This window comes from Zonotrichia albicollis, chromosome 8, assembly GCF_047830755.1.
Source record: "Zonotrichia albicollis isolate bZonAlb1 chromosome 8, bZonAlb1.hap1, whole genome shotgun sequence".
In the NCBI taxonomy this organism is placed as follows: Eukaryota; Metazoa; Chordata; class Aves; order Passeriformes; family Passerellidae; genus Zonotrichia; species Zonotrichia albicollis.
The window spans coordinates 24,602,051-24,628,668 of NC_133826.1; the positions used below are offsets into that span (position 1 = coordinate 24,602,051).

The 26,618-nt window shown below is 47.4% G+C and overlaps 1 protein-coding gene across 5 annotated transcripts in view; it reads left to right on the forward strand.

Annotated features, from left to right (window-relative positions):
- Positions 1–26,618, forward strand: part of HMCN1 (hemicentin 1) — a 161,768-nt gene that overhangs the window by 132,308 nt on the left and 2,842 nt on the right. For 2 of the 5 annotated variants that reach the window (XM_005487032.4, XM_026793475.2), the window contains 34 exons: positions 1,693–1,834; positions 2,822–2,966; positions 3,686–3,813; positions 4,467–4,623; positions 4,800–4,921; positions 5,104–5,268; positions 5,447–5,554; positions 5,695–5,832; positions 5,966–6,100; positions 6,330–6,599; positions 7,078–7,268; positions 7,630–7,843; positions 8,304–8,438; positions 8,920–9,110; positions 9,598–9,679; positions 10,680–10,949; positions 11,446–11,616; positions 12,166–12,336; positions 13,423–13,593; positions 14,213–14,383; positions 14,550–14,720; positions 15,109–15,279; positions 15,500–15,649; positions 15,820–15,957; positions 16,284–16,405; positions 17,185–17,422; positions 18,450–18,512; positions 19,563–19,682; positions 19,946–20,080; positions 20,416–20,529; positions 20,785–20,910; positions 21,589–21,717; positions 24,885–25,235; positions 26,491–26,610. In XM_005487032.4, the coding sequence (XP_005487089.2) occupies positions 1,693–1,834; positions 2,822–2,966; positions 3,686–3,813; positions 4,467–4,623; positions 4,800–4,921; positions 5,104–5,268; positions 5,447–5,554; positions 5,695–5,832; positions 5,966–6,100; positions 6,330–6,599; positions 7,078–7,268; positions 7,630–7,843; positions 8,304–8,438; positions 8,920–9,110; positions 9,598–9,679; positions 10,680–10,949; positions 11,446–11,616; positions 12,166–12,336; positions 13,423–13,593; positions 14,213–14,383; positions 14,550–14,720; positions 15,109–15,279; positions 15,500–15,649; positions 15,820–15,957; positions 16,284–16,405; positions 17,185–17,422; positions 18,450–18,512; positions 19,563–19,682; positions 19,946–20,080; positions 20,416–20,529; positions 20,785–20,910; positions 21,589–21,717; positions 24,885–25,235; positions 26,491–26,610 (5,425 nt within the window). The remainder of the gene's footprint in view (positions 1–1,692; positions 1,835–2,821; positions 2,967–3,685; positions 3,814–4,466; positions 4,624–4,799; positions 4,922–5,103; positions 5,269–5,446; positions 5,555–5,694; positions 5,833–5,965; positions 6,101–6,329; positions 6,600–7,077; positions 7,269–7,629; positions 7,844–8,303; positions 8,439–8,919; positions 9,111–9,597; positions 9,680–10,679; positions 10,950–11,445; positions 11,617–12,165; positions 12,337–13,422; positions 13,594–14,212; positions 14,384–14,549; positions 14,721–15,108; positions 15,280–15,499; positions 15,650–15,819; positions 15,958–16,283; positions 16,406–17,184; positions 17,423–18,449; positions 18,513–19,562; positions 19,683–19,945; positions 20,081–20,415; positions 20,530–20,784; positions 20,911–21,588; positions 21,718–24,884; positions 25,236–26,490; positions 26,611–26,618) is intronic. The other 3 variants (XR_012581424.1, XM_074546292.1, XM_026793476.2) reach the window with 3 other exon arrangements.

Genomic DNA, 26,618 nt, shown 5'->3' on the forward strand with positions numbered 1-26,618 from the left:
CCACCCACTGCCATGGGCAGGGACACCTTCCCCTATCCCAGGTTTCTCCAAGCCCCATCCAACCTGACCTTGGACACTTCCTGGGGGATCCAGGGACAGCCACAGCTTCTCTGGGCACCCTGTGCCAGGGCCTGCCCACCCATGAGCTCATATGGTAGACATCAGGAGAAATCAATATTCTCCCCAGTGTCCAGTTGCTTTCTCAGCCCCAAAGAAATGTAACAGCTGACTAATCCTGAGCAGCTGGAAATGGGTGTTCCTGGGTGTGGGAGGAAAGGTGAGGAGCTCCTTGGCAGATCATGCTCCTTGCCTGGAGAAGTGGAGGTGTCACAGTGACAGGAGAGGGCTGGAGAAAGGCAGGTTCTCAGCCTGCAGTGTTATTTCAATTCAAATATCACTGGTTGTGTGAAGCAGCTTTGTGGAGGTTGTCATTCCTCCTGCTTTTGTTGTCTTCCACTGGGCAGATTTTGAGGTGAGGCCTGCCCTAGTCCATCTCTGGGTGCTGAGTGATGGAATTGTGCAGCAGAGCTATGGAAAGATCTGGCCTCCACCAGCTTTGAAGTTGTGGCACTCTTGAGGGATTTTGGAAATGCACATTGAGACTTAAGAATAGAAGCCTCCTGGCCTAAACTGGCTTTTTTCAAACACTAAAATACTTTCTGAGTTTGTATTTTTTTTCCCAACATGAGTTTTCTGGCTTACTTTGAGTAGAGCCTAAGGATTAAGTTATAGCTTCATCCTCTGTCTTCTGTTATCTCTAGATTTCTGTGTTTAGAAACAATCCCACAGGTTGTGTTCTCAACAGGAAAGGCCAGTGATAGCCCAGAATCTGCCAGTAACCCACCCTGGTGGTGACTTGTGTCACCTGAGAGCTCCAGCCCTGCACTGCAGCCTTGGAGCTGGTGCCTGGGTTGAGAGCAGAGTACCAGGGTGCTCGTGCAGAGCCAGAGGAGTTTCATCTCTCTGGGGTGCCCTTCTCAGACCCTCTACCCAGAAGAGTAGAAGGAAATGTCAGCTTTAGTTCCAGAGGGTAGGTAGCACATACTGGAAAAGCTGCATTTGTACTCTTTTTCCTGCTGGTTTTTGTCCAGTCAGGTTTCTGAGCACTCGTAGCTGATGTTGCTGCCAGTGATTGATGCAGACACAACCCAGGCTGGGTGTGGTGAAGCTCTCACTGAACTGGCTCCTGGCAGGGGCTGTGGAGTCACTGCAGGGTTGGGAAGAGGGGCAGCCTGTGCCCAGGACTGCTGGCTGGTGAACTCCTGGCTGGTAAACTGAGCTGGCTAAGCCTGTGCTGCCTCCCAGCTGAGCCAGACTGTGATGCTGGAAGTGTAGAGAAACTTTGATTCCTTCTGCCTGTAGTGTGCATAGATAACAAGATAAATGAAATTAATCATGTGCTATTAAGTGCCCCTTTCTATAAAAGCTCCAAAGCCCTTTGGCTCTGTAACAGCTGCCTTCTTCAGGCACAAGCCTCACTAGGGGTTTCAATGGAGAACCAGTAGGCAATGCTAAGATTTAAAAGCTTTCTTCACCCTTTTCTCTTCAGGCATGTAAAGGCAGGAGTGAGCTCAGTCCCTGGTTCATTGGTGCCCTTCTCTGCTGGCTGTTAGTGCTGTGCAGTGCAGATGTTCTGTGCAGAGGGGCCAGCAGTGAAGGACTAAAGCCCTGCCTGTGTCTGTGTGCCCGCAGGGAGGGCCCCGGCTGCGGATCCTGTCCAGCGGGAGGTACCTGCAGATCAACAACGCCGAGCTGGGGGACACTGCCAGATACACCTGTGTGGCCAGGAACGTGGCAGGGGAGACCACCAGGGAGTTCCTGCTGGCAGTGCACGGTAACCTCGGGCAACCTTGGGCTTTGCAGCAGCTCAGGCAGCAGGAACTGAGCATTTGTGGTCACTTTGCAGCCATGTGTTGGCCTCTCAGGCCATGCCCAAACTGTAGGGCCATGTGCATGGCCTCATGTCCCACTGCTGAGCCCACAGCTGGCCCCAGACTAAGTGACCTACTGGGCACTTGCAATGGCTCACTCTCCATCTGTCTGTGCTTCCTGGATGCAGAGGCTGCATCCAGACATCATCCTGACAGGGAGTCAGGATACATCCAGAGTGAACACCCATATCCACTGATATCACATATCAGTGAACACTGTCAAATGCTCTTGAACAAACCCAGAGCAATTCTTTGAAGCATTTGATTGGCACCCTGGGGACAAGGTTTCACAGCTGGCTTGAGAGTTGTGGCAGCTTCTCTGCACCTGCAGAGGACAGGGCTTGAGGGGCCTTATGCTTGATACTTGTCCTGTGCTACCATAGCCCTGAACTCCATTTTAAACCTTTTTATTTTCTCACCTCTAGTCTGATGAGAAGTTATTCTACTCACGTGACTGGAAGGAATTTTTCCCCCTTTTTCTGTTCTGTTTCCAGCCCAGTCACATGGGCCCTGCCTTACCCTGTGCCCCCAGTGACTGGCCTTACCTGGTCCAGCTAAAGTCCTTTTTTCTCCTTAGTGTGTAATCAGGAAGCAAGGATATCCCCACAGCCTTAGCTTGCTGAATTCCATGTGCTGAACTCATGCTGTTTTAGCTCAGTGGTACCCTTTGCAGTAACTTGCAGAGCTCACCTTTGCAATGCATTTCAGCTAAAATTTCTTTCTCCTTTCCTGCTGCACCGTGGCAATTACCATCACCCAGAATGGTAAGAAACTTGTTCCTGTCTTTGCAGTGAGCCCAGACCCACTGCTGCAGCTCTTGTCATGTGCTCAGTTTCAATCACTGCAATGTAGAGTTACTTCTTTGTGTCATCAGCAGTTCTGCCTTGCAGTGGCTCCCACGATCCGGAGCAGCCCCCAGACTGTCATGGTGCACATCAACACCTCTGCCTTGCTGGAGTGTGCTGCAGAAGGAGTTCCAGCCCCCAGGATCACCTGGAGGAAGGATGGGGCTGTTTTTACTGGAAACAATTCCAGGTATTGTTCAGAATTTTAGCATAAATATTCTTCATTGCTACTTAAGAATGTATTTATTACAGAAAATTAAATTGTTCTAGAGAAAAGTAGCAGCACCTAAGATTGCACCTTTTTGTTGTTAAGAAAGATAAAAAAAGCCTTTGGCAACCAAATATAATTATTCTGACATTAGAGACTTTGAAGAGTGTGGAGATGTGGAAGATCTTTAGATTTTTATACATACACAGAGTTTTGGGATGAAGCCGAGCAATTTAATGCTGACCAAAAGCTATTCCGTATTTTCTAATACAGGAAGATTTTTATACATGTTTTAGTACCAACTGTTATTATAGTGAATGGTTTCTGTCTCCTGACTGTTTTAGAAGGAATAAGTTTGGCATTTTCTAGAACTGAGCAAACACTAAGCAATTCTGTTGTATTGCAAAGAAAAAGTACAGGCATTAAGATTTTTAAGGTTAAATGAGAAACCAAAACAAAAGGGGATTGGCTGTTTTCTGTAAATCCAGTATCACTTATGTGACATCACCATGTCAGCCAGATTTCATCATTTCTTTGGGAAATGCATGTTCTGGGAAAGAATGAAATCAGTGAGAAAACTGTGCCCAAATTAATGCATGTTTGATTTGGGCCCTTGGTTGTGTGCCCTGAGTCATCTCTTGTGTGCTCTGGCAGGGTGTCCTGTGGATGGCTGGTGGGCAGCCCCATTTGCTGTGTTGCAGGTATTTGGTGCTGGAGGATGGCTCCCTGCACATCCCCTGGGCTCAGGTGGCTGACACGGGCAGATTCGTGTGCATGGCCACCAACGCCGCGGGCAGCGAGCGCCAGCGCCTCGACCTGCATGTCCTCGGTAGGGCAGCCAGTCCACAGGCTGCAGGCTGCTGCTGACACAGGCAGTCTCACTTAGCTGCTCTGGTTAAAGAAAAAGGGGAGAAATAGTTGGAAAGTCCCAGCTTTACAGGGGTGGGGCAACTGAGAGGTATTTTAAAAGGTGTTATTCCACTATCAGGCTCATTGAAGGGTGAGACATAAAAGATGTAAAACTTAACACCATTCTATCAGAAGCCAACCTATTTCCATTCCTATTTCCTATAAGGTTACAATACCTTATAAATGTTTTTCAGCCAGTTACCTTTAGCACACAGGGCTGCTGATACTTCTAACACCAATCACCTATTATTTTACCCCACATGGTCTTCCTACAATGCATCTTTCACAGCTCTAATTCTCTAAAATATCTGGTCTTTTTGCAAGGCCATTTTTTGAAACTTGTTTCTAGTTCAGTCTCTCAACAATATCATCTCTGTTTCATGGCCTCTCTAAGTCAGCACACCCTATCTCAGAGTTTGCATACAAATGTACAAGACCATGTAAACTTTCAGTCAGGTTTTTGAGAATCCTTTACAAATCCATTTCTCACAAGAAATGTGTGTATATATATATATATATACATACACACACGCATATACATGTTCTAAATAATTATGCTTTGTTTCTTCTTAGTTCCTCCAACTATTGCTCCTGGGCAGACGAATATCACAGTTACTGTAAATGTGCAAACCACTTTGCCTTGTGAAGCCACTGGAATTCCCAGACCAGCAATTAGCTGGAAAAAGAATGGACATCCACTTAGTGTTGATCAGAACCAGAATACATACAGGTGAGAGGCGTTTTCTTTTTCATTGTGGGTTTCAAGTTTTCAGGGATGATTTTGGGACTTGAAAAATCTATCTGTGCTTAAATGCTACATTGCCAAGCCAGCAAATGCAATGTGCTGATTACCTGAGAAGGAAAGAAGTATTTCAATGGCTTTTACTTTCTTTTTCCTTTATTCAGACTTCTGTCTTCAGGTTCCTTAGTAATCATTTCTCCCACTGTGGATGACACTGCTGTCTATGAGTGCTTTGTGTCAAATGATGCAGGAGAAGATCAAAGGACGATTGATCTCACTGTTCAAGGTAGAGAGGATATTGCTGTTACGTGTGTGTGGCACCCAGAACTTCTTTGGGGTGTTCTGGTGTTGAGATGAGATTTTTATTTCATTCCTCTTTGATGCTCGTATCCATAACTCTCTGGTATTTCAGGAATTTGTAACAAATGAATGTGGGTGAATAACCTTTGCCCTGCTCTTGGTTTTCAGTGCCCCCATCCATAGCTGATGAAGCCACAGAGCTCCTGGTGACAAAGCTCTCTCCAGTTGTGGTTTCCTGCACCGCCTCTGGTGTTCCCATCCCCTCAGTTCATTGGACCAAAAATGGCATCAAGTTGCTTCCCAGAGGAGATGGCTACAGAATTCTCTCTTCAGGTAATGTGCTACAGGAAACCAGTGCAATCAAGCACATCCATAAGTAATGAATTACAGAAATGCTAACAATCCCCCAGAGATTCCCTCTCTGATGGCTTGGAATGAAATGAGGGATGCTGTAAGGGAGCACCCGTGCCTGGAGGATGCTCTGCATGTTGTGGTGCTCTCTCTGCCCCAGGAGCTGTGGAGATCCCCTCTGCCCAGCTGGCCCATGGGGGCAGGTACACCTGCGTGGCCCGGAACGCCGCGGGCTCTGCCCACAGGCACGTCACTCTGCACGTGCAGGGTAAGCTGGGGGCTGATGAGCAAGGCTGTTCTGGCAGCCAGCATTGCTACTTCAGCCTGCTCAGGTTGTGCAGTTTTAGTGCTCTTCTGTATTGTCCTAGCCTTGAATGTTTGCTTTTCCCTTTTTCTTTCATTCCACAGAGCCACCCGTGATCCAGGCCCAGCCGGGGGTGTTGGATGTCATTGTGAACAATCCCATTGTGCTGCCCTGTGAGGCCACGGGCACACCTCAGCCCGTGATCACGTGGCAGAAGGAGGGCATCAACATCATCACCACAGGTATCCTCCCAAAGCTTGGGACCCTGCCTGCTCCTGTGACACAGACACCCATTTTCTTTTCTCGAACTTGGGTTTCTCCTCTCCTCTGGTTCACCAAACCAGAAGTGTCATACTTCAATTATGTCTGTTTTAGGGAACAGTTACATGGTCCAGCCAAGTGGCAGTTTGCAGATTACCAGAGCAGCTGTGGAAGATGCTGGTACTTATATGTGTGTTGCTCAGAATCCAGCAGGCACTGCTCTGGGGAAGATCAAGCTGAAAGTTCAAGGTAAATCACCTTTTAAACTCCTCCTCTTGGTCCAGATACAATTCTGAATGATAGAAAGGGACCTGGTGCTTTCCTTGATGTGATGCTGAACAAAGCTCAGGAGGTTTATTCCCTTTAGTTCGATGTCTGCTTTAGGGTATGCTTTTACATTTATTTTCACCAATAACAAAAGAGTTCCTTGCTTCTTACAGCATCTAACTCTTTCAATAATTGTCATTGTTCCTTTCAGTTCCTCCTGTTATCAAGTCCCATGTGGAGGAATATGTTGTTGCTGTTGATCAGTCTGTCACTCTGCAGTGTGAGGCTGAAGGCTACCCTGGGCCAGAGATCAGCTGGCACAAGGATGGGCAGCAGATAACAGAGTCCATGAGAAGGAGAATGCTGAGCACAGGAGCTCTGCAGATCCTGTTTGTGCAGCCCGGGGACAGCGGCCGCTACACCTGCACAGCAATGAATCCTGCTGGATCCAGCACCTCCAGCACAGAGCTGGCTGTGCACGGTAAGGAGCTCTTCCTGGCAGGATGGGGGGCACTGCAACAGCTGCTCCAGACAGGCTGAGGACTCCCCACCCCTGGAAGTATCCAAGGCCTGGTTGGATGGGACTTGGAACAACCTGGGATAGTCCAAAGTGTTCCTGTGCATGGCAGGGAGTTGGAATGAGATGGCTTCTAAGGTCCCTCCCAGCCCAAACCATCCTGTGAATTTATGATAAATGGGATTGTAGGGAAATTATGTGTGTTATGACTGTGACCCCGCAGGGAGTAAGGAGCTAGGGATGTACAGGGGGGAGTTCAAGAAAACTGTGCTACTTAATATAGCGGAGTGTTACTAAGTTGTAATATTGGCAAGTTGCTTGAATCTCGGCACAGTCATTGATGGAAATGGACAATCCGGGATGTTCAGGCAAGGGATTGCCTCAGTCCAGTGTTGTGCTTGGATAATGCCCAGAGGAAATGTTTCTAATGACCTCCCCACAGTTCCACCCAGGATCCACAGCATGGATACGCAGTACGCGGTCACGGAGAGCTCCCAGGCTGTTCTGTCCTGTGTAGCTGAGGGGATCCCAGCACCAACAATTAACTGGAGGAAGGACAACATGCTGCTAAAGGACACAGTGGGAAAATATCAAACTGTGCCTGGTGGAGACCTCATTTTGGACAGTGTTGTGGTAAGCTCCCTGCATCTAAGCTATTACTGGAGACACGGCAGTGATAAGATCCACTTCTGGGTTAGTCATTGTTTTATTTTGATTTCTTGTTCTTAATGTTCCAAAATAATTACAGAAGTTTCATTTTCCACTGGGGAGTAAAATCTGTGAAGAATTTGTCGGTAAATCTTCAGGAAGGGTAAAAAGTGTTAGTCATCCTTCAAATTTAGAGATGTGGAAGAACTCAGCTGAGCATTTCAGCTGATTGCTTGCTCCAAGCTTTTCAAGATTATCTTACTGATAGAAGTGGCATGTGCTGTAGGATATATCCAAGCTGTAGGATATATCCCAGCTGAAATTTCCCCACCATGTTTCCTTCCAGCCCGAAGACTCAGGGAGTTATACCTGCATTGCCACCAACGCTGCTGGGGAGGACATGCACACGGTCACCCTGACAGTGCACGTGCTCCCAGCTTTCACTGAACTGCCTGGAGACGTAGCCTTGACCAAAGGAGAACAGCTCAGGTTAACCTGCAAAGCAACTGGGGTACCTGTCCCCAGAATAACATGGATCTTTAACAATAACATCATTCCAGGTGGGTCTCTGATGGCCATCTGGCTGCAGATTATTTTCCCCTGTGCAGCATTGCATTTTAGGGCAGGGAAGAAGAAAACTCTAGCTGGAATAAACTGTTAGTGATTGTGTGAGGAATAGCTTTAGTGTTATGCAGTTATGTAATTAAACAGCCTCTGAGACAGAGCTGTAAGGTGATTAAAAGATGATCCCTCTTCTGTAGCCAATAATGTAGTACATTAAAAACATTCCTATCTGATGGTATTTACTCAGCATCCAGCAATTGTTGCTCAAAATCATGGGGTAGCTGAAGTGAACTGGTGCATGTGGGCAAATGTCACAGCAGTGACTTTCTCTGCATTCCTGGAGTGTCTCAGGGATGCACAAGACCCCATGGCTGTGCTGCTGAGAGTGCACAGATCTGTGAACTGTGTATATTTCAATCCCTGCAATGACCCTTTCTTTCCCTGCTCTCCCTCCAGCACAGTACGACGATGTCAACGGGCACAGTGAGCTGCTCATCGAGAGGGTGTCCAAGGAGGACTCTGGGACTTACGTGTGCTCTGCAGAGAACACTGTGGGTTCCATCAAGGCCATTGGCTTTGTGTATGTCAAAGGTACATGAAATTCAGCAGTTGTGCTCGTTGCTGGACAGCTCCATGTAACCCACTGGGTTTGGATAGTGGAGTCAGAATGGAACGGGTGGGGAGGGACCTTAAACCTCCTCCAGTGCCATCCCTGCCCATGGGCAGGGACACGTCCACTAGGCCAGGCTGCTCCAGGCCCCATCCAACCTGAGCTTGGACACTTCCAGGGATCCAGGGGCAGCCACAGCTTCTCTGGACAGCCTGGGCCAGGGCATCACCACCCTCACAGGGAACAATTTCTCCCTAATATCCAACTTGAACCTGCCTGCTGACAGTTTAAAGCCATTCCCCCTAATATATAATATCTTGCCAATGGCTAAATGGGGAAAATATGAACAGGTTGAAATTCCCCCTTCAGAAAGTCAGAGCTAAGTGATCCGTGCCAGCAGTTCTCAATTAGGCACATTTTATTTTGGCTCTACTATTTCTCTGCCATCTCTTGTTTTTTAAGAGCCTCCAGTCTTCAAAGGGGATTATCACTCCAGCAGAATTGAGCCCTTGGGTGGCAATGCCATGTTGAATTGTGAAGTCAGGGGAGATCCCCCTCCAACCATCCAGTGGAGCAGAAAAGGAGTGGGAGTTCAGATTAGCAACAGGATCCGACAGCTTGGGAATGGTTCCCTTGCTATCTATGGCACTGTGGTGAGTCCTGCCCCTGTACTGTGAGTGTCTGCTTTGAACTTGATTGATAAAGATGTTCCTGATCATATTGGTTTGAAGGAGTCAGGCAAGACATTTATCCTTTTTTGCTTTCACCTTTAACAAATGTTTTAATTCAGACTTGAATTAGATTCAAATTGTTGAGGCAAAAATCCCCTCTGACAGGGTCAGAGTTCTCCCTGCTTGTCAGAAGGACTGAATTTAGATACTAATTGTTGGTGTGTAAGATCCTGGACATGACCAGTTAATGGGACCTTTGCTCCTGGCCTTAAGAGAGCCTGGCTTCTACAGGTCAGCTGAAAAGCAATTGCATTCTCCTTGTGCAAATCTCTTATTCCAAATCCAAATTCCTAATCTGAACAGCAAGACTCCTACTTCTCCCCATGTACTCATGTCTGTATTTTGAATTGGGATTAAAATTCCCTGTCAGGAGGGGCCTTGAAGACTGAGCCCCTGTTTTGTTCCTCAGAATGAAGATGCTGGTGACTACAAGTGCGTGGCGACCAATGACGTGGGCGTGGTGGAGCGCAGCCTGACACTGACCCTGCAGAGTAAGGCTCAAGGGGAGGCTTCGTGCCCCTTAAGGGAGTGAAAACTCCCTGTGGGGAGGTGCAGGCAGCTCCTGGGGGAGTGTTTCAGGGTGGGCACTGCCCTGGAGATCTGGACTCATCTCCTCTATCACGGAATTGTAGAAGGGCTTGGGTTGGAAGGGACTTTAAAGATCAGCTGCTGTGGGCAGGGATACCTTCCACTAGAGCTGGCTGGTCCTTGAACACTACCAGGGATGAGGCAGCCAAGAGCTGCATGGGCAGCTTTCGTTATGAATATGTGAGAGTCTGGTCTAAGCTGTGATTGAAGTCAAAAGAAGAGACCGGGATGTAAAGAGTGGTTGAGCCTCATTGTAGAAACCAGTGTGGAATGAACGAATCACTCTCTGAAAGGGCCTGTTTCTCTTAGTTCACTCAATACAATTAGAATAAACTAAACTCTCAACTTATATGATATGAATCCTAATTCTCATTGACAATATTTTAGTTTTGGCAAAAATAATACATTAGAGTTTTTCTTTGCTAGTGGGATAATTTCTAAACATGCCTCTCCTACTGTAGCCTCAAGCATTGTGGGTCTGTTTCTTACCCCTCAGTTGACTCTGGACATGAATAATAACATCTTCCTGTGGGTTTTATGAAAAACACCCATTTTAGCAATACAGAAGAGCATGGGCTCTTATAGCTGGGCCTTAATCTCTGCTTTAGTCCTCGGATTGCTGCACGTTCAAACCAGCTTGTTGGCATTGTAGCGTGTCTATTTGGTGGCACTTGGGGACGCAGCTTAGTGGTGAACATCGGTGGTGGTGCTGGGTTGATAGCTGGACTTCGTGATCTGTTTTCCAACCCTAAGGATTCTGTGTTTCTATTTAGCCAGCAGGGGATCAGCAATAATAATTTTAGTCAAAGTAAACTGACTGGGGATTTCTCTGCACGGACTTCAGTACTAAATCAATCAGGCCTGTGCCTGTGTGCTGTCACCCAAAGAGCCCTTTCTCTTCAGGCCCCCCAGTGATCACTGTAGAACCGGTGGGCACTGTGCTGGAGGCCGGTGCCACGGCGGTGCTGGACTGCCTGGCCAGGGGAGAGCCCCCTCCTGCCATCAGCTGGTCCCGCCAGGGCCAGCCCCTGCTGGACAGTGACAGAGTGACCCTGCTGCCCAACGGCTCCCTGCGCATCGCCACGCTGCACAGGGAGGACACCTCCCAGTACGAGTGCGTGGCCAGGAACCTCCTGGGCTCTGTCCTCGTCACAGTGCCCCTCACTGTGCAGGGTAAGTGCACAAAACAGCAGAGTCACTTTGAAGCTGGGAGATGACAGCATTTATCTGGATCAAATGTGGTCAACATTCATCTTGCCCACATTTTATGGATGAGATGTTTGATCTTATTTTCTTTATAAGCATTAAGTCTAGGGTAAGCCTAGTCTGAAGTGTCAGAGGGATTCTCTTTCATTAACTTTTATTCTAAATTATACTTATCCAGCTGGGAGAGATAGAGGCTGTGAAGGCTGAGAGACAAAAATTATAGCTAAAGGATCTTGAATCAGATCCTGTCCTCAGAACACATCATAACTGAACTGTGCCTCTAAAGAAAATAGGAGCATATGCAGTAATTGTCTTTGAACTATGGCAAGAGACTTGTGCACAGTAATGACATGAAGTGAGGTGGATTTCCAGGGGTCAGGAGGTGCAGATTTCACTTCTCTGTGCCGGCCTAAGGGAGCTGGGGCCCCGGCAGTGCCCAGCAGCATCCCTGCTCCCGTTGCAGTGCACGGCGGGTTCTCCAGCTGGCTGGAATGGCAGGCGTGCAGCGTCACCTGTGGCCAGGGTGTGCAGGAGCGCGTCCGGCAGTGCGACAGCCCCGTGCCGGCCAACGGGGGCCGCGGCTGCCAGGGGCCCCACAGCGACCGGCGCAGCTGCCACCGCCCGCCCTGCCCAGGTACTGCTGCTGGCACACTGTCCCACACGGGGCTGGGTTGGAGGGACCCCAAAGCCCATCCAGTGCCACCTCTGCCATGGGCAGGGACACCTTCCACTGGCCCAGGTCACTCCAAGCCCCATCCAACCTGGCTTTGGACACTGTCAGGGATCCAGGGGCAGCCGGAGCTTCTCTGGGCACCTCTGGGCACCCTGTGCCAGGGCCTCACCACCCTCACAGGGAGCAATTCCTTCCAAATACCTAATCTAAATATCTCATCTTCTAATTGAAAACCTTTCCCCCATGTCCTATTGCTGTCTGCCCATCTAAGTCTCCCTCCCTCTATTTTGTAAACCCCGTTTAAGTCCTGAAAAACCACAATGAATTGGCACTTTTAATGTGCCTTACATTAAATGCCCAAACAATGAACTTTTATCACCATGGATCTTGATGGCAGATTAGTTTTTCTAAGTAGTTGTAATTAATTTTGGAAAGAAAGAGAAAATAAATAATTCAGTAAATACTGCAAAAATATTGTTTAATGAAAACTGGGCTTTTTCTGGTCCTTAGTGGATGGGAGCTGGTCGGAGTGGGGGCTGTGGGATGAGTGTTCAAGGAGCTGTGGCCAAGGGAACAGGACAAGGAGCAGGACCTGCAGCAACCCACCAGCTCAGCACGGAGGGAAGCCCTGTGAGGGCAGTGCTCTGGAGTCAGTCATGTGCAACCTTAGGCCTTGCCCAGGTAAGAGAAGAGTAATTTAACTTTATTTGCATGAGGGGCTTCACATGCAGGTCTCTTTGTTTCTCCAAACCCAAATTATCTCAGCTTATTTTTAGTTGTTCATTATTTATTTTTTTGAAATTGAACGGCACGAGTTCTTGGAAATAGGAATCACAAAAGTAATTGTAAGAAATCTCAGCAATTTCTTTCTTTTAATTATTTTTACACCAGTAAAAATATTAATTTATATATTACTGTTTTCCAGTACTTGTTACCCACATCCTCACAATGTAAGTTTTCTCTACTCTAAACCTATCCTGCAAAGGCAGTTAAAATAAGAAAAGGACCAAACCCAAACCACCAACTATTTAAAGCTATGTAAAAATGATTGTTAATAATTTAAGACCTTATCTGTGTATCTTCCTCTGTTGTTATAATTTTTAGCCACATTTTGCTCCCAGCTACCTGAATGTTCAAATTTCCTTCCTGTCCCATGAGTATGTCCCACATTTTACAGGTTGTAGTTTATTCAGAGCCTTCACCATTGTCACGTTCCCTTCTTTACAATTTGCAATGTTTGATTCTTCCGTTTTTTCCTGGCTCTGCTGCCACTGTGATGCCAAATACTCATCCATAGGCCTGAGACTCATTTCTCTAGGTTTTGGCAGGAAAATCAGCTCTGGCTGCTGCTCTCTGGCAGCTTTTAGCCAGGCTGCCTTGGCCCTGCTCAGGCCTCCATCCTACCCAAGGAATTGGGAAACTCCAGATTTAATTAAGTGTTCAGTTCTGATGTTTCATGATGGTGGTGAGGTGATGCAGCTAAAAAACAGAAAGGGAAGGGTCGATCTTTGCTTGTCCAAGTGCTGATTGTTTGGGCCACTGCTCATGGCATTTTGTGGGGGATTTGGGATATCCCGGCTGTGTGCCCGTTCTGGGGCAGTGTGTGGGATCAGGGATATCCCGGCTGTGTGTGCCTGTTGTGGGGCACTGTGTGGGACCAGGGATATCCCGGCTGTGTGCCCGTTCTGGGGCCATGTGTGGGACCAGGGATATCCCGGCTGTGTGCCCGTTCTGGGCGGTGTTTAGCTAGCTGTGCTGCCCTTGCAGTGGCCGGTGAGTGGAGCCCCTGGGGCCCCTGGGGGCCGTGCAGCACCACGTGCGGGAAGGGCAGCCAGACGCGGCCGCGGCTCTGCACCAGCCCGGCCCCGGCGCACGGCGGCCCCCGCTGCCCGGGCCCCGACACGCAGCTCCAGCTGTGCTTCCGCCGCCGCTGCCCAGGTGAGACCGAACTTCTCCTTCCCTCTGCCCGTTCTGCTTCGCTCGTGGTTAACGCGTTCTGGTTCTAAAAGTCTAATCCCCGAAAAAACTCCCCTTCAAGATTTTTATTGTCACTGACTGTCACTACATAGCATCTGCTATAGACCCTGCAAATGGACCCCATCTCTTGTCCAGATGAACACCTTTAACTCTCCCAGAGAGAGAGCTTTAAGGTCTCTTCCAACCCAAAGCTGGCTCCAGAGGAGAGGGTCTCCAGCCCTGGGAGCAGCTCTGGGGCCTACTCTGGACCCTCTCCAGAAGCTCCATGTTCTTCCTGTGCTCCTGGACCCGGGACTGGAGCAGCTCTGCAAGTGGGGTCTCACCTGAGAAGGGCAGACAGGCAGAATCCTCTACCCACACTGGGGGATCAGCCCAGGGCATGGGGGGTTCTGGTTCCACCTCACATGGCCAGGGCTGGTCCAGCTCTCTCCCACCCCCAGGTCCCTGGGGAGAAATCCCTGAGTAGCTGAGATGCTGTAGAGAGGCAGAGCCATCCATGTTCAGCTTTCCCCAATATAGCACTGCTGTGCTGTGTTGCTGCTGGAGTCAGGGGCTGTAACTGCTGTGCCTGTCTCCCCAGTGGATGGGAAGTGGTCCCCATGGAGCAGCTGGAGCTCCTGCAGTGTGTCCTGCGGGGGAGGCAGCAGGCAGAGGACGCGCCACTGCTCCGACCCGGCCCCACAGTTCGGGGGACACAAGTGTGAGGGGAGTGACATACAAATGGATTTTTGCAACAGTGATCCTTGCCCAGGTGAGTGGTTTGAGTTGGGCTGTTTGCCCACTCTCTGGTTTGGTTGTTTTCTTTTGGGGGAAAAAAAACAAAGAAGTTACTTTCCAAAAAAAGTACTTTCCCAGCTTGGCTGTCTTCCACTGGTTTTAAATCCCTGTGGAAGATCAAATCTGACTTATTCCTGCAGTTCATGGCAACTGGGGCCCGTGGAGCAGCTGGGGAACTTGCAGTCGGACGTGCAACGGGGGCCAGACGAGGCGGTACCGGAGCTGTGACAACCCACGGCCGGCCAGTGGCGGCAGGGCCTGTGCTGGGGCTGACGTGCAGATCCAGAGGTGCAGCACGGACCTGTGCCCAGGTCAGTGCTCACAGCAGCAGTGGCAGTGCAGCTTTCCCTGGAAGGCATCAGGGGATATGCCACATGAGGAATGTAGGTCGCCTGTGGAAGTGTCCCAGGCCAGGTTGGACTGGGCTTGGAGCAACCTGGGACAGTGGAAGGTGTCCCTGCCTGTGGTAGGGGTGGGACTGAATGAACTTTAAGATCTCTTTCAACCCAAACCAATCTGGGATTGTGTGTTTCTGATGGCAGGAGTGTTCAATACCTGCTTGTTACAATGGTTTTGTTGTCCTTTGAGCTATTCCTTTAGAACCTTGATTCCTCCAAGGAAGGAATTGACTTCAGCGTAACCAATGCAGCCTGAAGCATTTAAACTGAAAAATTCCTTTCTTCATTCTTTATTCTGCAGTGGATGGAAACTGGGGGCAGTGGCAATCATGGAGCCAGTGCTCTGCTTCCTGTGGAGGAGGAGAGCAGACCCGGGTGCGCCTGTGCAGCAGCCCAGCCCCACTGAATCGTGGCCGTCCTTGCCCTGGGGACTCCTCCCAGATATCCAGGTGCAACACCCAAGCGTGTCCTGGTGAGTATTTACAGCCTGCGTGCAGTGACAGTGTGATGAAACCCTGTGGCACTCCTGATTTCACTGGTGCTAGCTCTTATCTTGGCCAGTTGATGGGGTAATTTAATTTTTTGGGTTTAAATCTGCCCTGCAGCTAAAGCCCAGTTCTCTCTTCCCTAAAATCCCCAACAGCACTTATCACATGGGCTTGTGTTTTACCTCTGCTCTATCCCCTGCACAGGTGGACCTGCACGTGCCAAGGGCAGCATCATTGGCAATATCAATGATGTGGAATTTGGGATTGCTTTCCTGAACGCCACAGTAACAGACAGCCTGGATTCTGACACCAGAGTGATACAGGCAGAGATCACAAACGTCCCTCGGACCCTGGGTAGGCCTCTTTGACTTTAATCAGTTTTTTCTCTGAATGCACCAATACCTATGGTCTTCTGCTTTAAATCTGAAGGGTTACACTAGTTCTAGATCTTCATATTCAGCTCCTGTGTATGTGGGTCTGTGATGAGATCAAAGCTCCCGGATTTTCTGTGATGTTTCCTTCAGGCCCAGCGATGAGAAAGCTTGTTTCCATACTCAGCCCGGTTTATTGGACAACTGCCAAAGAAATTGGGGAAGCAATGAATGGGTTTACACTCACTGACGCTGTCTTCAAGAGAGAAACTCAAGTGGAGTTTGCAACTGGTGAGTTGCCTGGGATAGATCAGCTCTTTGTGTGTCCAGTAAGCCAGACAGAGGCTGCATTTCTGAAAAGACAGCAGAGGACCATTGCTGAAATTTGGGTTTTGTGCTTACACTAATATTTTCAGACTGACTGTAGCCTTCTGAGGCTTAATTCCACCTTTTAGAGCTGTACTTTGAAATGTGTTGTGTTTTTTCTCATGGGCATGGTACACGTTACAAAATGTAAGTAGAAATAACTGGTCAGGGGACTCCAGTTTTGATTCCATGTGGCTGTTGGGAGTCACTGTGGGAATGTGTGCCAAATGAGTGTGCTGTTAAACCGCCAGGTGAGATCCTGCGCATGACGCACGTCGCCCGGGGCCTGGACACGGACGGGGCCCTGCTGCTGGATGTTGTTGTGAGTGGCCACGTGCTGCAGCTCCAGTCGGTGGCTGATGTCAGTGTCAAGGTAAAGCTGCTTCAGGTACCACCCCTGCCCTCGTGCATCTGTACTTCTCTCACCCAGAGGAAAGCAGGAAACAGTGAGTCCTGCACCCTGCTGTACTGTATGTGACTTCTTTTGGGCCTGGTTGAACTGATGATGCTGATGTTGCCTTTGAAAGCAGAAAGTTCTCGTGAGGAGGGTGGTGCTGGTCTCTCAAGAGTTTGAGGTGTTGGCAGGTAGTGTTGAGGAGGGTCTGCAGGGCAGTTATTGAGGGTTGCTTTGGGCAGAGCTAGAAAGGTGCATCTTTAGCCTCTCTTAGTAATTAGTAACAGTATTTTTCTGTATTAATCCCACCATGCAATAAATATACCAGAAGTTGTTGATATTTTGGAAAACTGCAGTATGTAGTATGTCCAATATTTATACCCTGTTTCAGTGGCAGAATTTTTCTCCACCACCTATTTATTTAGCACATTTGTCAACATCTGACTTAGAATAAAAGCCAAATATTTAGACCTCAAAAGATTGTTACTGAGGAGTAAGATATTTTTTAGAAATCCTCAGCTGTGGCTTCCACCATGAGGATCCTCAATACCTCAGTCTGAATCTTTTTTTAAAGTAATAGACCAGGCAGTGTAAAGATTCAGCAGTTAAAGTAAGAGTGAAATGGACCCATGCATGTGCAGTACCCTTTGTTCAGCAGTTAAGATGAGCCCCTTTGTCCAAGCACATCTCCCAGCTCTGAAGCCCAGGCCCAGGGGGTGCTGGTGTGGGAGCAGCTGAAGGCCAGGGTTGTGTTGCAGGATTACACAGAGGATTACATCCAGACGGGCCCTGGGCAGCTGCACGCGCACTCCACGCGGCTCTTCGCGGCAGATGGGGTCAGCGTTCCCTACACGTGGAACCACTCCATCACCTACGACCCCTCCAAGGGCAGGATGCCCTTCCTGGTGCAGACCCTGCGCGCTGCCTCCATCACCACAGAGTACCACCCGCTGCAGGAGGCCGTGGCTTTCAAAATCCAGGCTTCCATTGCAAAAGGTATTGTTCTAGGCCTTCCCAGGAATCAAACTATGGGGAAAGACTGTCCTCTCTTCCTAGGATTCATTGAGTCACCCATAGCCTCTGTGAAACTTGAGTAGCTTTAGTGTAGATCCCAGCACCTAACAGTCTTGTTGATGTGACTCTTAATTAGCATTGATAACTGCTGGCTTTTATGAACATGAGTGACCAAAGGAGATGGGCAGGGATTTGTGTGAGCAGGTTTTCCTTTGAGAAGCTCTAATTAATGAGCAAACTGGCCTGTTACTTCTTTTAACGCTATTTGGTTTTGTTTGGTTTTTTTTTTTTTTTTAATGTGGTAGGGAAATTACTCTGGTTTGGAAGTAAAAGAAACAGAGGGATTGCCTCAGTTTTTCTTTTCAGTAACAAGATTCTAAATTAAGTAAAATAAGGTTTTCCCTCTTGCCACACTAGGGGCTCATTGTACACTTTGAAAACCAAATACATGTTTTTCTAATTTAAAAAGAGATCTGATAAAAGGGAGTCTCTGGATCAAGATATGCCTGTGATTAGATCTGGCTAAGCCTTTACTGAACTAGCATTTATTTCCTCCAACAATTAAGATGCTGGTGTTTGGGATTTTTTTTCAATTTCATTTCTTAAATTTCAGTTTTCAAGCAGCCAAAGCCCTGTGTCCTTTGAGGAGTCTCTCCCTGAGTTTTTCATTGCAGTTTGTAGTACATGGTTGTGTTCTTCTACAGTGACCTCCTAAGATGTGTGACAAGGTGACGTTTGGTTTGGGTCTATTGTCCTCCTGTTATGTGAAGTAAAACCAAATGGTCTTTATTCTTTCAACAAGAAACTTTCCAGGATGCATTAGGCTGGGATGGGACTTGCAGCTCACTCTGAGGGGACCCCAGTGTTACTCAAACCAGCACAAGCCATGCAGTACTGACTTCTAGTGCCAAAGCAGAAAAAACACTAAAGGCTGGATTTAAAAGTTTCTGATTTGGTGTTGAAATATAATAAATACACACAAGTGACATGTGCTTCCTTTATCATACAGGGGATAGGAGCAACCAGTGTCCTGCAGGGTTTGCTTTGGACTCGTCTGGGCCTTACTGCTCAGGTAAGGACTGACATGGCTGGGTGTGACCATCAACTCCTGGAGTGCTTTGGGTGGGAAGGGGCCTTAAAGCTCCCCTATTTCCACCCCTGCCATGGGCAGAGACACCTTCCAGTAGCCTAGAGTGCTCCAAGCCCTGTCCAGTCCTGTCCAGCCTGTCCAGCTTCTCTGGGCACCCTGTGTCAGGGCCTCCCCACCGTCCCAACGAAAAATTCCTTCTCAGTATCCCATCTGTCCCTCCCCTCTGGCAGTGGGAATCCATTTTCTGTGTCCTGTCCCTGCAGGTCCTTGTCCCAAGTCCCTCTCCAGCTCTCCTGGAGTCGCTTTAGGCACTGGAAGGGGCTTTAAAGTTTCCAGGAAGTCTTCCTTTCTCCAGGTGAACACCCCCAGCTCTCTCAGCCTGGCTCTAGAGCAGAGGGCTCCAGCCCTTGGCACATCTCCACGGCCTCCTCTGGACCTGCTCTAAGAGGTCCATGTCCACCTTGTGCTGAGGGCTCCAGAGCTGGGCACGTTATTAAACCACCAGAACCTACAACCCCTTTATTTAGAGTTCAAAGTATGCATTTCAAAAAGTGTGAGTGATCCTTGCTAAAAGGGTGTAGATCCAAGGGCAGCTGAAGATGTTAATTCTGTCCTCAGCTACAATAGGAATAGTGCCCAGACAGCTTTTCAGTCAGTGCCTCAGGTACATCTGGAGGAAACTGAGCCTGCAGAGCAATGAAGAACTTGGGTGACCTGTGGGGAGGAAAGGCTGAGTGTTGGGACCTCAGACAGGAGCCCACGTGGTCCTGCTTAGGGGATGGAGGTGGAGAGAAGCTCATGAGTGCCCTAGCTGTCTCTCTAAGAGTCAGGGTTGTTTTAGGGAGAAATCATCTGAGATGATTTTGTGGACTCATTTTATTACCTCTTGAAAGATTGTAGATGAAGGGAATTGCTGGATCTGGTTTTGCCCTGTGGGCTTTACTAGTTGCACACCTCTGAGGAAGGATCAGATTGGAGTGGTTTGACTGATTGGGAAGTCTCACTGGTTTTGCAAACATTTTCTTGTTCCAGATGAAGACGAATGTGCTGTGGGAAATCCTTGTTCCCACACCTGTCACAATGCTGTGGGATCCTACTACTGTTCCTGTCCAAAAGGCTTCACCATCTCTGCTGATGGCAGAACGTGTCAGGGTAAGGAAGGTGCTGGGGACAGCTTGGATACAAATGCCCCTTAGATAATTGAAGGCCTTAAAATGCCTTAAGAGGCATTTAAATTGCTAAGGAGAGGTTTTATTTGGGCCGTTTTCTCATTGTAAGAACACAGTGTATTGGTAATACTCTATTTCACAGCTGAATGTACTTGCAGTCACGTGTTTCTAGTTGTGGTGCTGAAGGCACGGGTTGGTGTGTCCCTTGCTGGCTGGGCAGGGTTTGCAGCTCATTTCCCATTGCAGACATCGACGAGTGTGCTCTGGGGGGGCAGAGCTGCCATGCAGGACAGGACTGTGAGAACCTGCCCGGCTCCTTCCGCTGCGTGCTGCGCTGCGGGAGCGGCTTCCGACGAACGCCCGACGGCTTCAGCTGCCAAGGTACACCTTGGGGGTCAGCTCTCTGCAGCTGGAAATGCTGCTCTCTGCAGCTGAAACTCACTTTAGAGGGAGCCTCCAAGTACCTGTCTATACATTTTCATTCTTAAGGTTGGGGATTTTTAAGGGTTTGGTTTTTCTATAGGTTTGTTTTTTTTTAATCTTAAAATTCTGTCAGGGAAGAAATTAGTATTCTTTGGTTTGTGTCCCATGTGAATTTTCTTGTATAAAGATGGGAGAGCAGCAAACTCCTGAGCAGAACTCAGCCAAAGCCTGCTCAGGTAGTGCCCACAGGGTAGGTCCCAGCCCTGGTGCCAAGGATTTGTGTTGTTCCACAGATATTAACGAGTGTCAAGAGTCCAACTCCTGCCATCAGCGTTGCTTCAATACTGTAGGAAGTTTCCACTGTGGCTGTGACCCAGGATTCCAGCTGAAGGGCAGAAAGTGTGTAGGTAGGGATGAATGTCCACTCCCTCTTTCCAGTAGACAAAGTTCAACATTTATTTGCTGCTCTGTTGTCTTATAAAAGAAAATGCTGTTATGGATGTATATTTTGGAATCTGTCAAGCAGTACTGAAAGCCAAAGGCAGCAAGAATTGAGTTGACTGATCCATGTGCATGAAATGATTCAATGTGTGGACACAGGGTAATTTCATTACATAATTGAGTCCAATCTTGCTTTTTTTTTTTTATTTTGTTTGAATAAGATGTCAATGAGTGCAGGCAGAATGTGTGCAGGCCTGATCAGCTCTGCAAGAACACCCGTGGTGGCTATAAGTGCATTGATCTGTGTCCCAGTGGAATGACCAAAGCAGAGAATGGCACGTGCATTGGTGAGTAGAAGCATTAATGCACTGTGTGGCTATGAGAAACACAGGGACAAATGAGAAACACAGGGACAATGATGATATTTATTTTTTTAAATAATCCTGAAGATTGTCCATCTCCAGTTATTAATATTTGCACATACTAAAGCACCAACTTGTTTTTGCTTATGGAGCATCTGTATTTAGCTTTCTTTGTAGTTGGTATTAAAAAGCAGATACATTCTTGCTGCCTCTAGTTCTCCACTGTTCTTAAGCAAGAACAGTAAGATTATCCTTGGTGTCTTTTCTGTGTTAGAACATTGATTTCTCTCAGTTATTCATTGATTGAAATGTTTTGCTCTGTGGGCATGATTTCTTAAGAGTTTGGCTCAGGAACACTCAGTCAAGATCACAGGTCCCTGCTGCTTATCAGGGAGGGTTTTAAGCACAGCTGATGTTGTAGGTGGTACCAAAGCATGGTGGTATCATGTTCCAGTGGAATCATGGGATTATTTGAGCTGGAAGGGACCTTAAAATTACCTATTTCTACCCCTTGTTGCAAGCAAGGCCACCATCCTCCATCCTGGGTTGCTCCAAGCCCCGTGCAGCCTGTCCTCGGACACGTGCAGGGCTGGAGCAGCCCCAGGCTCCTCCCGCAGCGGGGCTGTTGCAGAGCTGTGACTGTTGCCTTGCCGTGTGCTGCAGATGTTGACGAGTGCCGCTCGGGGTCGCACCAGTGCCGCTACAACCAGCTGTGCGAGAACACCCGCGGCAGCTACCGCTGCGTGTGCCCGCGAGGATTCCGCGCCCAGGGCCCCGCCAGGCCCTGCGTGGGTAAGCTGCCACTCACCCCTGTGCTCTGCTTGGCCTGGCTTCCTGCTGCAGAACTCCAGCAGTGCTGTCCCTGGGCGACACCGTGCTGTAAAGACACGTTTGCTCTGCGTCTCCAGATTGGCCGTCTAAAACAAAGTGTTCTGTTCTAAACAAACAGAGCTAAATGGTTCCAAACACAGATTGGTTTGGGGCTGTACCTTGAAAACAAAGTGCAAGAGGGTCTCAGAGCACTCGTGGATGGATGTGGCAAATGACCACTCCACAGGAGGCTTTGGTTATACAAATCAGGTGGGGTTTGTTGATGTGCCTGGCTGTGCTCATCTCTGGGTCACCATGCCCTGGCTCTCCCCTGAAGGCAGTCACACAGGGAGTCATGTGGGTTGCCCTAGGGAGCAACACCCCAAGGAGCTGCAAGGGGCCCGACAGACCCAGAACTGAGTTTGGCTCCTGAACATCACCTGTCCCCCCAGTCAGGACTGCCAGGGGTGTTCCCCAGCAGGCAAAGCACAGGGACCTGATGTGCATTTCTCCCTCAGTGCTCCCCTCCTGGCATGGGTGGCTCCCAGCAGGGAAGGAATAGGATCCCTGGCACTCACAGGAATGCCAGCCATGCAGTCACTCCCTGTCCATCTTGGCATAAAGCCACCCAGGGTTTTCTCCCACATCATGGAAGACTCCAGAGCTCTGACATGGGGGGCAGGAGAGTTCAATGTGTAGGGCCAGGGCAAGTGGACGAGCACTTCCCCTGGCATTTAAGAGACTTCAGGAAGGCAGTAGGATCATTTAGAATCACCTTTACTGCACTTCTGTCAAATATTTCAAATGTAAGTGCTGACCTACCCTGATAGTGAGGATTTCTGAATGTGAGTTTGTGCCACCAAGTGAGGCAGTGAGGCTGGTTTTGGTCAGTGTTACGTATCATGTCAGAAAAGCATTCCTCCTGGATGACTACGTCAAGATTAGCTTTCCTAAGTGATAAATAGTTTTTTCTTATTTTGTTTTTTATAACAACCTAAGATTTTGGATTGTCAAAAGCCAGAATGTTTGGGATTTTTTAAAAGAGATTAAATTGCACTAAGAAGTGTTTGGCTGTAGACCATTACATTATATAAGATATTACTTCTGCCATCGGCCTCTGTACTGAAATAAAACCAATCCCAGACTCTTAACTTATATTTAAACTTCTTGACAGGAAAAAGCCAGATAAAGTCTAGGACTGTAGGTTTTCACAAAACACCAGCAGCCTTAAAGCTGCCTTCTGACCAAGGGGCACTGAAAGCTCCCTCCTAATGTATTTTTATCCTTTGAATTTTTATGTTCCTAAAAATATATTTAAAATATAGATTCATCCAAAGTATTAGTTTTGTTAATAAAATCCAGTTTTTATTGTCATTGATGACCGTGAGCATGGGGAAGAATTGAAAACTAAGCAGGGCTCAGATTGAAACAGAAGAAGGGAATTTCATTCCTGCCTGTGCCATTTTTACCCTGGCTAAAGCCCTTAGTGCCACAATTCCCTTTTTTGTTTGTTGGATGGGGATAAGATGCTCTTTTGTAACCCTCACAGAGCTCTGTGTGCCCATTTACCCAAATTACAGCATTTCTGGGAGCTGTGCTGTTTTCTCTCCCTTCCACATAGGTGGAAGGGCTTTGCTAAAAGCTGCTACAATGCAGATTACACATGCAAGGCTAGCTAGAATATAAAATCAGGTACTGTTTTTCAAATTAGAGAAAGCCTGAAAATGTAGCTATTTCAATTTCAAAGTAATTTTACCTTGTTCTTAGAAATATTAGGGTTCCCATGCCTCAGCAGCCCTGGAACCAGCACTGGTGATTCCCTGCAGTCAGTTCTGCTTGTATTGCATAGGCTGCTCTAGCAAAAAATTGCTCAAATTTTCACCTGTTGTCTTTCATAATTTCTATGAAAATCTTCTATTGCTTATCCACAACTTGTTCCAAGGACATTGGCTGTCATAAAGACATCAGTGTTAATTTATTTTAGGTAGGTACAGAATGTAAAAGTCAGCACTTGAGTGCTAAGGAAATGATTGAGTTAGTTTTCTTTCACAGGTATATGAATAATAACGTTTTCATCTTAAGCACATGTTGAGATAAATACAATTAAAATTTAGATTAGTTATTATCATACTTAAAGTGAACTTCTTATTTGTAACACCTGAAAATTCTACCCTAAGGATAATTCCACAAATATGTGAAGTTTCAGTTGTGTGTTTGCCAAATAACAGCTGGAAAATATTGTAACACATTGAAATTACTACTTCTGGATTTCCAACTCTTAAAGCATTTAAATAATAATATCCCCCTATCCATTTAAAACCTTAAATGTATCAAATATTAACCACTTCATAAAAATGCAGCCTAATGTTCTACTATATTTCTGACAGTATTGATTTTTAAATACTATTTAAATACCTCTTGAGTCTCCAACTGGTCACAGCTGGAATAACAGCATCAAAAGTTAGAAAGTACACAACCTCTTGCCCCTGCAGCCTTGAAACATGTTCTTGAGCCCGATGCTCCATCCCTGGAAGTGTCCAAGGCCAGGTTGAGCAGGGCTTGAGGCAGGCTGGGCTAGTGGAAGGTGTCCCTGCTCATGGCAGGGGGTGGCCCTGGCTGGGCTATAAAGTCCCTCCAACCCAAAGCATTCCATGATTCTATAATTCCCCCAGCACAAGGCATAATAACCACATCGGAGCCTGTTGTGCTTCCCTTAGTGTGAGGTGTAAGGAATTTTAGCACTGTACTTCTCTGGAATGCTCTGTGTTAAGCATCATATTTTAAAGAAGGGACCAGCAGCTTAAGTGCTCATCTATGGAGCCCTTAAGGAAAAACCCCAATTACTGAGAGAGTATTGAGCAGTTGAGGCTGAAACAGGGCTTCAGCAGGGCTCCTGTACTGGTGAGCACAGTCACATCAGCCTGTGGGAGAAGGAAGGTCTCTTACAGTCCAGGACAGTGGATCCTGCCTGCTTGGCCTAGTGTTCTCCATGTTTTAGTGCCTCCAAATCTTGCTTTTATGTCTTCAGCTTGTTCCTGACACTGAGATAAGTATCTGTGTGTATATATACGTATAGTTATGTGTTGTTGTTTGTTTGTTTTCTCTCCTTTCCACATGGTTTGGGGCTCTGGATCATGTCACATGAGCAGACATTAATGAATGTGAACAAGTGCCTAAACCCTGTGCACTTCACTGCACCAACACCCCCGGCAGCTTCAAGTGTTTCTGTCCACCTGGGCAACAGTTACTGGGTGATGGGAAATCTTGCGCCGGATTGGAGAGGGTGCCAAATTCGGGTGCCTTTTACAATAGCTATAACTATGCTCAGTTCTCCCCTGGGAGAGACAACCAGCAACTGCAGCACTATTACAGGCACTCCTCAAATCTCTACAGCTCCTTCTCAGAGTATAGAAACAGCAGAATACCTTTCTCCAGGACTAGAAGGAACCTTAGAGAAACTTGTCCTGAAGGCTATGAGGCAAGAAATGCCAGATGTGTAGGTAAATGTCAGTCCTATCTATGCAACTCTGTTTTGGGCCTTATTCTTAGGTTACTGTGTGATACATTCCAGGGGCTGAGGGTTTGTGGTGCTGGGGTTGTGTTTTCTATTCCCCTGGTCAATATTCAGAGGGTTCTGCATGTTCTGGTCTCTGCTGTCTTGGCTCACACTGTAGCAAAAATGTTCTCAAACCTTCTTACAACCTCTTGTTTTAATTGTGCTGCTTATTACCTGTGTGCAAAGTATTTCCCTCTGTTATTCTCTTTCTCCTGATCACAGTAGCTCACCTTGGTGAATCTTTTCACACTTCAAAAGCCACCAGTAGTCCCAGCCTAGTTACAGTGCTTCTGTCAGACTCCCACTGGCAGCAGTAATCTGTGTCAGAAAGGTTTGGAATAAATATTTTAGAATTGATCACACCAGGGCCACTGCCAGCACTGCCACTGTCACACAGGCAGAGAAGCTTTTAAATTGTTGTTATTATTATTTTATGTAATAAAAGGGGTTGCAATGTAATTCAGTGAGCATGGAGAAGACATCAAACCTTGTATTTAAGCTACAGAGGGGTTTCATTAGTCACATCCATGTGGATTGTTATGGTATAGGAGTTTAATTGAGAGACCCAATATACAGCTCTGAGGGAAGGAAGGGTTTGTTTCAAAATTTGATCTTCATCCCAGCTTCTAGTTGGAATTAGTTAATATGCCATGATTATTAATAATATTCCATAAAACTTTCATTTCATTGAATAAATATCTAAATTTTAAAATTGTTTAATATTGAAAAATACCCCCAAGTGATGCTTTTGTTAAAGAAAATCTTTTCAATAGGCAACCATCAGGATTTGCTAGCAGCACAGAGGTTTGTAGTCACATCTGTTTCTCCTCTCTGTTTGCATTTTGATCTAATGCAACCCCTGCCGGTCAAAGGGGAAGCAAAGACCTTCCTTCCACTGATTTAGCCATGCAAGTCTGAACTCCTGCTTGAGATTACTTTACTGCTGTCCTGAACTAGGCAGATGTTTCAAAAGCCATTGTAATTACAAATTATCTGTGTCTAAATCAGTGCCTGCAGAGTAAGAAAGAATGGCAAGGTAAGAAGACACTCTAGTCATAGATGTTCAACCCCATCAGAAAAAGAGCTCCAGCCAGCTCCCACCAGCTCTGTCTGTACACTTGCAGTACATAAATGGGGAAAAGTACCTGTGTTCATGGCAGGCTCAGGAAAGGCTGAGGTGTTGGTGCTTCTCTCCACAGACATTGATGAGTGTGAGAGCAGAGACACGTGTCAGCACGAGTGCAGGAACAGCCTGGGCAGCTTCCAGTGTGTCTGTCCCGTGGGATACCGCCTCATGCCCAACGGCAAAACCTGCCAAGGTAGGAGA